Source organism: Coregonus lavaretus, assembly GCF_964263955.1.
Source record: "Coregonus lavaretus genome assembly, chromosome: 23".
NCBI classification, from domain to species: domain Eukaryota; kingdom Metazoa; phylum Chordata; class Actinopteri; order Salmoniformes; family Salmonidae; genus Coregonus; species Coregonus lavaretus.
Genome location: NC_140010.1, coordinates 26719233 through 26733105, shown reverse-complemented (window position 1 = coordinate 26733105; position 13873 = coordinate 26719233). Strand labels below are relative to the sequence as shown.

At 39.5% G+C, this 13873-nt stretch overlaps 1 protein-coding gene across 1 annotated transcript in view; it reads left to right on the top strand.

Annotated features, from left to right (window-relative positions):
* LOC311150645 (extended synaptotagmin-2-like) overlaps positions 1–13246 on the top strand; it is a 77478-nt gene extending 64232 nt beyond the window's left edge. Inside the window, exons 18-23 of the mRNA XM_084188137.1 lie at positions 3158–3534; positions 6204–6299; positions 7768–7899; positions 8002–8107; positions 8251–8300; positions 11787–13246. Coding sequence (XP_084044263.1) covers positions 3158–3534; positions 6204–6299; positions 7768–7899; positions 8002–8107; positions 8251–8300; positions 11787–11835 — 810 coding nt within the window. The 3' untranslated portion in view covers positions 11836–13246. The remainder of the gene's footprint in view (positions 1–3157; positions 3535–6203; positions 6300–7767; positions 7900–8001; positions 8108–8250; positions 8301–11786) is intronic.
* Positions 13247–13873: the final 627 nt, after the last annotated feature.

Below are 13873 nucleotides of genomic sequence, written 5' to 3'. Positions count from 1 at the left end.
TGTCAAAGGACACCAGAAACAAAATTGTAGACCTGCACCAGGCTGGGAAGACTGAATCTGCAATAGGTAAGCAGCTTGGTTTGAAGAAATCAACTGTGGGAGCAATTATTGACTAAATACTTTTTCCCCCCCACTGTAATAGGCCTACAGTAGGCATTCCAATGAGTTGGGTCCGGGGCTGTTGGATCCGAATCTGTTGTGTTTATACCCAGCTTAAACAACACATTCTTTCTGATTGTCTTTACGCAGTCTCTCTCCTCGTGCTACAGCTCATCTCGTGTGAATTATTATGTGGATTATAATACATTGACATATTTGTAGGGGGTTGATACATATTTCGTTGGGGCAAATCAGGTCTGTGATTCTGACTCTCTACCAATGCGGCCTGGTACTCCGTCAATGCCGCAATTTTCTCTGCCCTCAGAAATGTTTTCTCTTTCTGCTGGTTTACCTTCAATGGCTCGATCTCGGTCTTCAAAGTTTGAATCTATTCCATGTGCACTTTCATCAGATGAGCAGAATGGTACCGCCCTGTGCCCATAATATTTGCTAAACTAAAGACTTTAAAACCTTTTTTTGTTAGAACAGACTATCTGGGATTGATTATAATTAGTTAGTAAATTATTTTTGTTAGTTTTTTACACCGTTCCAAATGGTCAGAAAAATATTGTAATCTAACAGGACCTGTTTGACATGCATATTGTAATAAGCACGTAGCGCTCGCTTTTCCTACCATCCTTCTTCATCTCCTTTTATATTATAATACACTAAAGATCCTAAGAGGGGAATTGCATTAAATCAAATTATTAATTTCCAATGATTTGCCGTCCGTAAAGACAGTGGTGTAAAAATACTTGAAAGTACTACTTAAGTAGTTTTTTGACGTATCTGTACTTTACTTTACTATTTATATTTTTGACTACTTTTACTTCACTACATTCCTAAAGAAAATTATATTCTTTTTACTCCATACATTTTCCCTGACACCCAAAAGTACTTGTTACATTTTGAATGCTTAGCAGGACAGGAAAATGGTCCAATTCACACACACACACACACAAGAGAACATCCCTACTGCCTCTTGTCTGGCGGACTCACTAAACACAAATGCTTCATTTGTAAATGATGTCTGAGTGTGCCCCTAGCTATCCGTAAATAAAAATAAATAAAACATTGTGCCATCTGGTTTGCTTAATATAAGGAATTTTTAATGAGTTATACTTGTACTTGTACTTTGGATACTTATGTATATTTTAGCAATTACATTTACTTTGATACTTAAGTATATTTAAAACCAAATACTTTTAGGCTTTTACTCAGTAGTATTTTATTGGGTGACTTTGTCTTTTACTTGAGTCATTTTCTATTAAGGTATCTTTACTTTTATTCAAGTATGACAATTGGGTACTTTTTCCACCACTGCGTAAATACGGGGTGCCGCTAGTTAATATATATTTATCATGCATTCCTGATTGGACATGTTAGATGAAACAACTTGAGTTGAGAATATTGGTATATCCAGACACCAAAAAGCTGAACAGATAAACATATTTTTGATTTGCAGGAGGGGGGAATTGCATTAAATCTAATTATTAATTTCCAATGATTTACCACCCGTAAGGACGGGGTGCCGCTAGTTGTTATTACATTAATTGTTATTATTACCATTAATAATAAGTAATGTCATTATTATTATTAGTAGGCTTAGTAGACTTAAATAAATCATTGCATATAACCATGAGGCGCCTTCTTTCTTCAATATAATCATTCATTCATCACGTTAAAACCAATATGAACGCTGCGCGTGCTCCTACCCTCACTCAGATAATAATAACAATAATAATAATATGCCATTTAGCAGACGCTTTTATCCAAAGAGACTTACAGTCATGCGTGCATACATTTTTTGTGTATGGGTGGTCCCGGGGATCGAACCCACTACCTTGACGTTACAAGCGCCGTGCTCTACCAGCTGAGCTACAGAGGACCAGATGACTGACCACAGTATCTATCGGTAGCCTAAACTGTAGCACAATTTTTTTTTGCACACCTAGCCGAGCTATTAGACTATCCTTTTGTAAATTAATGGAGGTGTGAATGTTTCTGTCCGAGAGTCTCTCTCCTCTCGCACTAGAGTCCTGCATCAGGCAAAAAAATCAGCTGGTGGGTGGTCCCGGAGTTGAGCTTATATTCGGTTCTGGGAGTTGTTTATTTAAGTTTCAATTAAACTATTTTATTATCTGAACAATATTGAATGTAAATATTTTGTTTTGTTATATCGGCTATAGGCTTTCATTAGTTTATTAGAAGGCTCTTTTAAAGCGATTTTGAGTTGTCAATGTGCCTCAATGCGTTGTGAAAAAAATAATTTCATGGCATGGTTTCTTTTTATCCAAATGTTGAATAGACATGCAGACAAATTGATTCATGCAGGAAAAGAGGAATAATAGCCTACTGTAAACAATTAGGCTAAATCAATCAATGTTATTTTGTTGGGTAACTGGTCGGCTTTTGAAACACATAAGAGGCGGCGCCTTTTTTCAATATAATCACTCATTCGCAACACGCATCTGATTATTCATAATGAATAGGATTTATTTGATTTAATTCGTTTACATACTTCATTGTAACCACAAAGTCACACACAATTGAACAAACACACACAACATGAGCAGATTAACTTGGTCCAAAATGTTCTTTATTAAAGACAATCAGAAAGAATGTGTCAGTACTTATTTATTTTGAACCAAAGCCTCGAATGAGCGAGTCACTCAGCTTTATGCTGACAAATGTCGTTTTATGCTGCAAAATTAACTACTAAATAGGCCAAGCCTAAACAAAATTGCGTAAATAAAATAAACTAGTAAATGTAATAAATAAATTAAATACCGCAGGTCTTGAAAATATGGGCAACCTTTTTTTCCTCTGTATCCACAATGTGCATTTTTATGGAAATCTATTACAGTAAGGTACTGTACTTAATTGTTACCCTGAAATGATTTGAAATTGATATAAAAAAGGTTGCATTGGGCCTTTTAACCTGAATGCAATTATTTAAAATATTGCTTTAGATTCAAATATACTACACATTCTTCAAGTGGAGTGTCTCATATCATTATGTTTTATCCTCTCCAACCTCTATGTCCCACTTGTGCAGGTTCTGTGTCAGGAGAAGTTAATAGCGTCCGACCAGACGTCCTCGGTGCAAGTTCGTAAGACCAGCACTAGTAACCCCATCCCCATGAAGAGCTTGCCAGTCTCCAAACCCCCCAAACCTGACCCTGTCTCAGACCTCTCACGCTCTGTGGCCGCCTCGACCCAGGAGCTCCACAGGAGAGAGGGGGATGGCGAGCCCTACTCAGGGGGCCCGGTAGGCATCAGCCTGGCCGACGCAGGCAGGAGCACCTCCAACCAGGCCATCTCTGGCTCACACAAACACCTGGCCCACTTTGGGTCAACAGTCAGTATCGCCTCGGACATCTCCAACCCGTACGCCACACAGGAGCTCCAGCAGAGGCTGAGAGAGTTGCAGAAGTAAGTACGCACAAATACATTGATACATCCACATACATGTCATAGACTGTTCAATCTGCTACCGCACGGCAAGCAAAGTCTGGAACCAACAGCACCCTGAACAGCTTCTACCCCCAATCCATAAGACTGCTAAATAGTTAGTCCGGGTAGCTATTTGGTTATCTGCATTGACCCCCTTTTGTACTCTCTTTTGACTCTGTTGCCTAGTCACTTTACCCCTACCTATATGTACGTGTTGTGTTACCTCAATTACCTCGTACCCCTGCACATCGACTCGGAACTGGTACCCCGTGTATATAGTCAAGTTATCATTACTCATTGTATTTATTCCTTGTGTTTATTATTATTATTTTTAAATCTCTCTGCATTGTTGGCAAGGGCCCGTAAGTAAGCATTTCACTGTTAATCTACAGTGGGGAAAAAAAGTATTTAGTCAGCCACCAATTGTGCAAGTTTTCCCACTTAAAAAGATGAGAGAGGCCTGTAATTGTCATCATAGGTACACGTCAACTATGACAGACAAATTGAGAATTTTTTTCTCCAGAAAATCACATTGTAGGATTTTAATTAATTTATTTGCAAATTATGGTGGAAAATAAGTATTTGGTCACCTACAAACAAGCAAGATTTCTGGCTCTCACAGACCTGTAACTTCTTCTTTAAGAGGCTCCTCTGTCCTCCACTCGTTACCTGTATTAATGGCACCTGTTTGAACTTGTTATCAGTATAAAAGACACCTGTCCACAACCTCAAACAGTCACACTCCAAACTCCACTATGGCCAAGACCAAAGAGCTGTCAAAGGACACCAGAAACAAAATTGTAGACCTGCACCAGGCTGGGAAGACTGAATCTGCAATAGGTAAGCAGCTTGGTTTGAAGAAATCAACTGTGGGAGCAATTATTAGGAAATGGAAGACATACAAGACCACTGATAATCTCCCTCGATCTGGGGCTCCACGCAAGATCTCACCCCGTGGGGTCAAAATGATCACAAGAACGGTGAGCAAAAATCCCAGAACCACACGGGGGGACCTAGTGAATGACCTGCAGAGAGCTGGGACCAAAGTAACAAAGCCTACCATCAGTAACACACTACGCCGCCAGGGACTCAAATCCTGCAATGCCAGACGTGTCCCCCTGCTTAAGCCAGTACATGTCCAGGCCCGTCTGAAGTTTGCTAGAGTGCATTTGTATGATCCAGAAGAGGATTGGGAGAATGTCATATGGTCAGATGAAACCAAAATATAACTTTTTGGTAAAAACTCAACTCGTCGTGTTTGGAGGACAAAGAATGCTGAGTTGCATCCAAAGAACACCATACCTACTGTGAAGCATGGGGGTGGAAACATCATGCTTTGGGGCTGTTTTTCTGCAAAGGGACCAGGACGACTGATCCGTGTAAAGGAAAGAATGAATGGGGCCATGTATCGTGAGATTTTGAGTGAAAACCTCCTTCCATCAGCAAGGGCATTGAAGATGAAACGTGGCTGGGTCTTTCAGCATGACAATGATCCCAAACACACCGCCCGGGCAACGAAGGAGTGGCTTCGTAAGAAGCATTTCAAGGTCCTGGAGTGGCCTAGCCAGTCTCCAGATCTCAACCCCATAGAAAATCTTTGGAGGGAGTTGAAAGTCTGTGTTGCCCAGTGACAGCCCCAAAACATCACTGCTCTAGAGGAGATCTGCATGGAGGAATGGGCCAAAATACCAGCAACAGTGTGTGAAAACCTTGTGAAGACTTACAGAAAACGTTTGACCTGTGTCATTGCCAACAAAGGGTATATAACAAAGTATTGAGAAACTTTTGTTATTGACCAAATACTTATTTTCCACCATAATCTGCAAATAAATTCATAAAAAATCCTACAATGTGATTTTCTGGAATTTTTTTTCTCATTTTGTCTGTCATAGTTGACGTGTACATATGATGAAAATTACAGGCCTCATCTTTTTAAGTGGGAGAACTTGCACAATTGGTGGCTGACTAAATACATTTTTTCCCCACTGTACACCTGTTGTTTACGAAGCACATGACAAATGCATTTGATTTGATACACACACATATGCACCATTTTACAGTAAACAAATTGACAACAGACTTTCAGCACGCTTATTGGGAAGGACATTCAACAAGCACAGCACTTACACAAATGACTGATTGGCTGAGAGAAATTGATGATAAAAATATTGTGGGGGCTTTGAGTAAAGCCAGTGTGTCTATGTATGAGGATGACTCAACACTATACACGTCAGCTACTACAGCGACTGAAATGACTGCAACACTTAACAACAGACACACGCATACGCAAACAAGCGCTACCACACACACTTTACACACACGTAAATTGTAATATTGTTGTATGGTGGTATTATACATTTTGTGTTGTGGATATGTGGTGGTGTGACAGTGTTATATGATGTACTGTTTTATCTTTGGTTAAATATGTAATGTAAGTGTCTTAATGTGTTTGGACTCCAGGAAGAGTAGCTGCTACCTTGGCAGCAGCTAATGGGGATCCCTTATAAAATACAAATACCACATTGTGACATAATTAAAGCATAAAATACAAAGACATTGACAAACCTGCAGATTATATTACAGACCTAATGTGAATGATTTTTTTGTTATTAAAACAATGGGACTAATGTGTGTGTCTCTGTCCACAGTGGCTCAGCTGGTCATGTCCCCCTGGGTGAGGTGCATTTGACTGTCAGACACAGCTCTCAGAGGAACAAGCTCATTGTGGTTGTACATGCCTGCCGGTAAGAGACATGACGGGAGATTTAGGCTGCGTCCCAAATACCATTTAGGATGCATCCATACTGTAGCTTCCACATGTTATTCTATACACTAGCTATTGGAGAATGTATCATATTCTGTTATCAGATTTATCCACTCATTTTTATTTTTCAATGTACAAGCTTTTTTTTGACCACAGACCTGAAGCGCAATCATTTTTATAATAGTTTTCTTTTAACCGGTTACACTCGTGGGAATGGGCCTATATGGATAGGGCTACATGTAAATGTTTTTTACAGAAGAAATATGAAAAGTATATGCATAATCATGGTAGCAATTGAAAGGGAACAGTTTGGATATTATGGGAAAATTATTAGACCAAAGTTGAGACCCAACAGTTCACCTGACACAAGACTGAATCCAAACATTGCACTGATGATTTTATGTGCATTTTACATTCACTGTACTTTTCGCCGCATTTGTTGATAACGAAATCTGAAAATCTGGCCACATTCCAAAGTGTGCACAGTTCCTAAGTAATTTCAATGCACTTTTATGACTCAAAGAAGTCTTCAACTATAAGGTGTTTTTTTTTAGCTCTCCTAGCTGTGCCATTGAGGAACTAGAGCAAGGACACTTGTAGTTGTTTTGTTTGGAACACAACGCTGCATCCCCGCCATCACACAATTACTGTTGTTTACGCAATCCAAAAACGGCCCATTTTAAATTGCAATATGGTCAGGTGGGCATCATTTGAAAGCTTGTTCTATTGCCAACATGACTAGCTAAGTAAAATAATACGATCTTAGTGTTTGACTTTCACAAGGAAATTCAGATAAAAATATTGTAATTATGGTGCGCATAGAAAGGAGTCATGTGTGCCGCAGTGAATTTTCTTCACAGTAGACAAAGATAGGCGTATTCTGTTCAGAACAACCCAGGGTGTGACGCCATGTCATCTAGTAACTGTACATCAAACAGAGTGATCATAAACGTTGACACTGTATATGACATTAGTATTATGATATGGAAATGGGAAGTGCACATTCGGACTCACGGGTGTTTGGCTGGCTTGTATGACATCAAAGCTGTATTTTATTATAATTCTCAACGTCTCATCTTTCAAAATACATAGAGTCCTCTTAATTAACAGCATTTCCCTCACTCAGTCAACAAAACATTTGCAAAAGTTGCCAATTAGCGGGAGGGATGTGGGCAACTTGTCGCGTGCGGTGCTCAAGTCAGTCAAAACCCATACAGTGCTGTGAAGCGGAGACCCTGAACTCTGACGTCATTCATCGAATGTTACTGTACAGCCACTGCGTTCCAATTTAGGTGCTTAACAGTGCCCAAATCTGTCATTTTCCACCTGTATACGGGTACGATTGTAAAGGGCTACCCCAAATTATGTGATACAGTTTGATCTTTTTCTCTCACTCTCTCTATCTCTCTACCTCCACTCTCTCTGCCTCTCTCTCCCACTCTCCACAGAAACCTGATTGCGTTCACAGATCATGGGTCGGATCCGTATGTGCGGCTCTATCTTCTACCTGACAAGCGAAGGTCTGGGAGGAGGAAAACCCACACGCACAAGAAGACACTGAACCCTGTTTACGATGAGACGTAAGTTTCATCATTCCTCTTACCATCAAACATCAGTGGGTTGACTGGTAGTCTACTGGTAGTCATTGTATAATTGAATTGTTTGTGTGCATGTGTTGTCAGATTTGAGTTCAATGTGTCGATCGTGGAGTTGCACAGGAGGACTCTGGATGTGGCGGTAAAGAATGGAGGAAATATCTTGTCCAAACACAAAGGGCTGCTGGGGCAGGTGAGACTGGACCTCTCCTCCTACAACAGCACTGTGTCTATACATACTCATTTTGTTACTGGATGACATACAGTAACTGTGAATAAACATTATTACCTGTCCAAAGCTCACTTTTCCTCCTTCATATCATGTCATCCTGACAGGTGGTGGTGGATTTGACTAACGATGATATCGTCAAGGGATGGACACAATGGTCAGTGAAAAAAAACAACTATATATATATATATATATATATATATATATATATATATATATATATATATATATATATATATATATATATACATATACATATATATATATATATATATATATATATACATATATATACACATACACACACACACACACACACACACAGTACCAGTCAAAAGTTTGGACACACCTACTCATTCCAGGGTTTTTCTTTATTTTTACTATTTTCTACATTGTAGAATTATAGTGAAGACATCAAAACTATGAAATAACACATATGGAATCATGTAGTAACCCAAAAAGTGTTAAACAAATCAAAATATGTTTTATATTTGAGATTCTACAAATAACCACCCTTTGCCATGACAGCTTTGCACACTCTTGGCATTCTCTCAACCAGCTTCACCTGGAATGCTTTTCCAACAGTCTTGAAGGAGTTCCCACATATGCTGAGCACTTTTTGGCTGCTTTTCCTTCACTCTGCGGTCCAACTCATCCCAAACCATCCCAATTGGGTTGAGGTCGGGGGATTGTGGAGGCCAGGTCATCTGATGCATCACTCTCCTTCTTGGTAAAATATCCCTTACACGGCCTGAAGGTGTGTTGGGTCATTATCCTGTTGAAAAACAAATGATAGTCCCACTAAGCCCAAATCAGATGGGATGCGTATCGCTGCAGAATGCTGTGGAAGCCATGCTGGTTAAGTGTGCCTTGAATTCTAAATAAATCACAGACCGTGTCACCAGCAAAGCACCCCCACACCATCACACCTCCTCCTACATGCTTTACGGTGGGAACTACACATGTGGAGATCATCCATTCACCCACACCGCGTCTCACAAAGACATGGCGGTTGGAACCAAAGATCTCAAATTTGGACTCCAGACCAAAGGACACATTTCCAACGGTCTAATGTCCATTGCTTGTGTTTCTTGGCCCAACCAGGTCTCTTCTTATTATTGGTGTCCTTTAGTAGTGGTTTCTTTGCAGCAATTTGACCATGAAGGACTGACTCACACAGTCCCCTCTGAACAGTTGATGTTGAGATGTGTCTGTGACTTGAACTCTGTGAATTATTTGGGCTGCAATTTCTGAGGCTGGTAACTTCCTGTGGCGGTCCTCATGAGAGCCAATTTCATCAAAGCGCTTGATGGTTTTTGCGACTGCACTTGAAGAAACTTTCAAAGTTCTTGACATTTTCCAGATAGACTGACATCATAATGATGGACTGTCGTTTCTCTTTGCTTATTTGAGCTGTTCTTGCCATAATATGGACTTGGTCTTTTACCAAATAGGACTGTCTTTCTCTTCCCCCCCCCCCCCCCCTTACCTTGTCACAACACAACTGATTGGCTAAAACGCATTAAGAAGGAAAGAAATCACACAAATTAACTTTTAACAAGGCACACCTGTTAATTGAAATGCATTCCAGGTGACAACCTCATGAAGCTGGTTGAGAGAATGCCTAGTGTGTGCAAAGCTGTCATCAAGCTGTTAATACATGATTACATAGGTGTAATTTCAAAGTTTTGATGTCTTCACTATTATTCTACAATGTAAAAAATAGTAAAAATAAAGAAAAACCCTTGAATGAGTAGGTGTCCAAACTTTTGTCGGGTAGTGTGTGTGTGTGTGTGTGTATGTATGTATGTATGTATGTATATATATATATATATACTACCGTTCAAAAGTTTGGGGTCACTTAGAAATGTCCTTGTTTTCCATGAAAACATACATGAAATGAGTTTGAATAGGAAATATAGCTAAATGAATAGGAAATGTAGTCATTGACAAGGTTAGAAATAATGATTTTTTTTAAAATTGAAATAATAATTGTGTCCTTCAAGCTTTGCTTTCGTCAAAGAATCCTCCATTGCAGCAATTACAGCCCTGCAGACCTTTGGCATTCCAGTTGTCAATTTGTTGAGGTAATCTGAGGAGATTTCACCCCATGCTTCCTGAAGCACCTACCACAAGTTGGATTGGCTTGATGGGCACTTCTTACGTACGGTCAAGCTGCTCCCACAACAGCTCAATAGGGTTGAGATCCGGTGACTGTACGGGCCATTCCATTATAGACAGAAAATACCAGCTGACTGCTTCTTCCCTAAATAGTTCTTACATAGTTTGGAGCTGTGCTTTGGGTCATTGTCCTGTTGTAGGAGGAAATTGGCTCCAATCAGGCGCCGTCCACAGGGTATGCAAAATGGAGTAATAGCCTTCCTTCTTCAAGATCCCTTTTACCCTATACAAATCTCCCACTTTACCACCACCAAAGCACCCCCAGACCATCACATTGCCTCCACCATGCTTGACAGATGGCATCAAGCACTCCTCCAGCATCTTTTCATTTGGTCTGCGTCTCACAAATGTTCTTCTTTGTGATCCGAACACCTCAAACTTCGATTCGTCTGTCCATTACACTTTTTTTCCAATCTTCCTCTGTCCAGTGTCTGTGTTCTTTTGCCCATCTTAATATTTTCTTTTTATTGGCCAGTCTGAGATATGGCTTTTTCTTTGCAACTATGCCTAGAAGGTCAGCATCCCGGAGTCGCCTCTTCACTGTTGACGTTGAGACTGGTGTTTTGCGGGTACTATTTAATGAAGCTGCCAGCTGAGGATCTGTGAGGCGTCTGTTTCTCAAACTAGACACTCTAATGTATTTGTCCTCTTGCTCAGTTGTGCACCGGGGCCTCCCACTCTTTCTATTCTGGTTAGAGCCAGTTTGCGCTGTTCTGTGAAGGGAGTAGTACACAGCGTTGTACGAGATCTTCAGTTTCTTGGCAATTTCTCGCATGGAATAGCCTTCATTTCTCAGAACAAGAATAGACTGACGAGTTTCAGAAGCAAGTTCTTTGTTTCTGGCCATTTTGAGCCTGTAATCGAACCCACAATTGCTGATGCTCCAGAGACTCAACTAGTCTCAAGAAGGCCAGTTTTATTGCTTCTTTAATCAGCACAACAGTTTTCAGCTGTGCTAACATAATTGCAAAAGGGTTTTCTAATGATCAATTAGCCTTTTAAAATGATAAACTTGGATTAACAAACACAACGTGCCATTGGGACACAGGACTGATGGTTGCTGATAATGGGCCTCTGTACGCCTATGTAGATATTCCATTAAAAATCAGCCATTTCCAGCTACAATAGCCATTTACAACATTAACAATGTCTACAATGTATTTCTGATCAATTTTATGTTATTTTAATGGACAAAAAATTGCCTTTCTTTCAAAAACAAGGACATTTCTAAGTGACCCCAAACTTTTGAACGCTAGTGTATATTTTTTGTAGAATTGTTAATACAATTAAGTCCAGTGATGTCCAGTCATGTTCACATGTTTACACACATATTTGGGAATTCTTAGAAGAATTTCATAAGAGCTTTCATCATAAGAATCAAGGAATCAAGCATAGAATAAGTGTTTGTTATTCCATATTTTTATTTTATGTTTTACAATGTGTCTCCTGTCTTTGCTACTAGGTATGAGTTGAGTGAGCATGGTCTGAGAAAAACTATCCAGCAGCTATAGACTTCACGGTGAGAGGTAGAGGAGGACCTAACCAAGTCTTCACACACGTATCATTGCCACCAGGGCCCTATGTGTCAATCATAGTCTGTAGAGTAGTGCTGATTTAGTGCTTTTTGGATAACAATGAATACGATTCATGGTCAGGTGTGAAATGATCCTAGATCAGCACTCCTACTCTGAGACGCTTCGCTTATACGGCCCCTGAGCAAACGTAACTGACTTTTTCATACAATTGCTTTTAAACCCATGGGCAATTTCTGGGGGGGGTTTCCCTTTTTTTTAATGATGGTTTATTTACAAGACTTGCAATTGTAAAAAAATATATATATATTTTGATATTCATTTATACACATCAGTTGCATCGTTATCTCTCCCCATTTAGAAATTATCCAGTGCAATAGTAAGAAAGGGAGTATGTGTTAAAACAAATTATATATTTTTTCTCCGTATTTTAAAAGAAAATGATTTGAGGACTGTAACAAAATATATATTTTCTTGCTACGGCTGTTACAGCAGGTTTTGCTGCATTGTTTTATGTGGGGAATGTACAACATATGAATATGTAAATATGTACAATGACAATGAGGACTAAAGAGAAGGTTTATTATAGTGTTAGTAGAGGTGGGTTTTGCTTGGTCAAAATGACCATTTTATTTTATAATTCAACAAACTACATGCAAACTATATCAGAGCTAAGTTGAACTATGACAGTCTCTTCTCTAGGGGAAATAGGACACCTTGTATAGTACTTGGCCACCAAAGAGACAATAAAATAAAATACTTGTCTATGTTGGGTTTTAACTAAACCAAATATGTATGCTTGTTTGCACACTATTCGTTTCTGCATGTTTAGTCTTTTAAAGCATCAGCAGTGTTAGCAACAGTAATAATAACATAACTTGGCTTAGTTAACCTCACAGGGATATTCCAGCCTTCTTCAAATCATTGTGGCTTATGATAATTGATTTCCCAACTCTGAAATCACAACAGATGAAATATATGTATCATGGTTGTTGTCAATAAATGCACCAGTCTTAATGATGTTTTTGTTCTACAAACACATTTCAGCATGCACATCTTATTCAGCACTTCTCTTTACTGCAATCGCTTTGGAAAAAAACACATGATAATGTTTTGGTTTACATTATGGGTATTCACCTTTATTGGTTATTGATTATGTCACCTGTACCTGGATATCTGTAACACATCGATGTAAACACACTGTTATGACTTTATTGATCTGGTTACCATGTTAATGATGCATCATAATGGAAAGCATTTTAGATTGTACCACGTTTAGGCTGTACGATAGTGGCTTGTAGCCTAATGTATCAGTTCTTATGTGTTCTCAAACCTCTGCAACATCTGTCCTTTTTTTAAGTAGTTGTATGCGTTTCTACAGGTAACTGCCAAAATAAAGAAAACACCAACATAAAGTGTCTTAATAGGGCCGCCAGAACAACTTCAATGCACATTGGCATAGATTCTACAAGTGTCTGGAACTCTATTGGAGGGATGCGACACCATTCTTTCAAGAAAGATTCCATCATTTGGTGTTTTGTTGATGGTGGTGGTAATCTCCCATAAGTGTTCAATTGGGTTGAGATCTGGTGACTGAGACACACACACACACAGGGGCGGACTGGGACATAAATTCAGCCCTGGCATTTTAGCCACACCAGCCTACAGCACTGTGCCCTGTGTCAGTGTGTCTCTCTCTCTCTGTTTTTTTTCTAGCGCTACTGCGCTTGAGTCTGCTGCAGCAGCAACTGAGCTGTCTGTGCTGCTAAGGCTTGCATCACTGGGACCAGAAGACCAGGCGGTCACACTGCCTGGGCTGAGCTCGGCAACATCCTAGTTGTGAATTAATAAAAACACATTTGCCAGACGAAGAAAATCACTGAATAAATGTCTAATAGATTACCATTGACTCATAATACCTAGGGCCCTGTGTTTTGGCAGATCATGTCACATGACTTGGATTTTAACCTTTATTTGAAGCCTTTTCCAGAAATGAGAATTACAACAAAAATTAAAG